Here is a 729-nt window from a genome sequence, read left to right as displayed (position 1 = left end):
ACTGAGGACGGACCCTCCCAAGCTACTTACCTTCTCCCGGACAGCTTTGGCTGTCTGGTACACCTCCTCCCGGTTGCCCACGTCACAGATGAAGTAGTGGCACTCGGTGCCCATCTGCCGAATCTCCTCTGTGGTCTCCTTCAGGCATTTCTCAGTCCGGCCCCAGAGAACAATCTGGAAGGAGAGAGTAACAGTACTGAACAGGTGGTCACTAAGCAAGCCATCGTGATTCAGTGACTGCCATCAGAAACTCAGTATTTAAAGTAATTTGCCCAAGGATTGGCCTCCCCGATTCCATCCAAAGAGAGTATGCAAAGCAAATTAACAGCACGATTCTTTGAAAGGGGTACAGCCTCGCTGGAGGTGAACCAAGTTTCTGAGCCCATTTCTGACCAATCAATTGATTATTTACAAGTCTTTCTTAGACATTCCTTCCAGCGGGACACCTGCCAGCCCAATTCTAGTTATCTTATGTATAGCAGAGCTCGTTCCGTACAATGTTCCAGAATGTTCTCAGGAACAAACTGGCTTCCTCAACAACGAGGTCTAGAGCCAGGTTTACGAACAGCAGCGATTAGACTGCATTGGGAGTTTCTGGCTGTGAGGCGCGCAGAGGCTCAGCAGAGCCTTCACCTTGCTGTGGTCACACTCGGTCATGGTCACACTCAGTCATGGTCACACTTGGAAGAAGGGCCAGGAAGAGAGGCAGCCAAGCTCCCGCTGAGAAGG

General features: G+C 50.8%; 1 protein-coding gene across 1 annotated transcript in view; it reads right to left on the bottom strand.

Moving 5' to 3' along the window:
- The window catches only part of DHRS3 (dehydrogenase/reductase 3), a 34,650-nt gene that overhangs the window by 6,761 nt on the left and 27,160 nt on the right, over nucleotides 1-729 (bottom strand). Inside the window, exon 2 of the mRNA XM_006914341.3 lies at nucleotides 31-174. Within this exon, the coding sequence (XP_006914403.1) occupies nucleotides 31-174 (144 nt within the window). The remainder of the gene's footprint in view (nucleotides 1-30; nucleotides 175-729) is intronic.

The sequence above is a fragment of the Pteropus alecto genome, unplaced genomic scaffold, assembly GCF_000325575.1.
Source record: "Pteropus alecto unplaced genomic scaffold, ASM32557v1 scaffold125, whole genome shotgun sequence".
NCBI classification, from domain to species: domain Eukaryota; kingdom Metazoa; phylum Chordata; class Mammalia; order Chiroptera; family Pteropodidae; genus Pteropus; species Pteropus alecto.
Note: the sequence above shows the minus strand (reverse complement) of the source record. Positions and strands in the feature narration are given on the sequence as shown.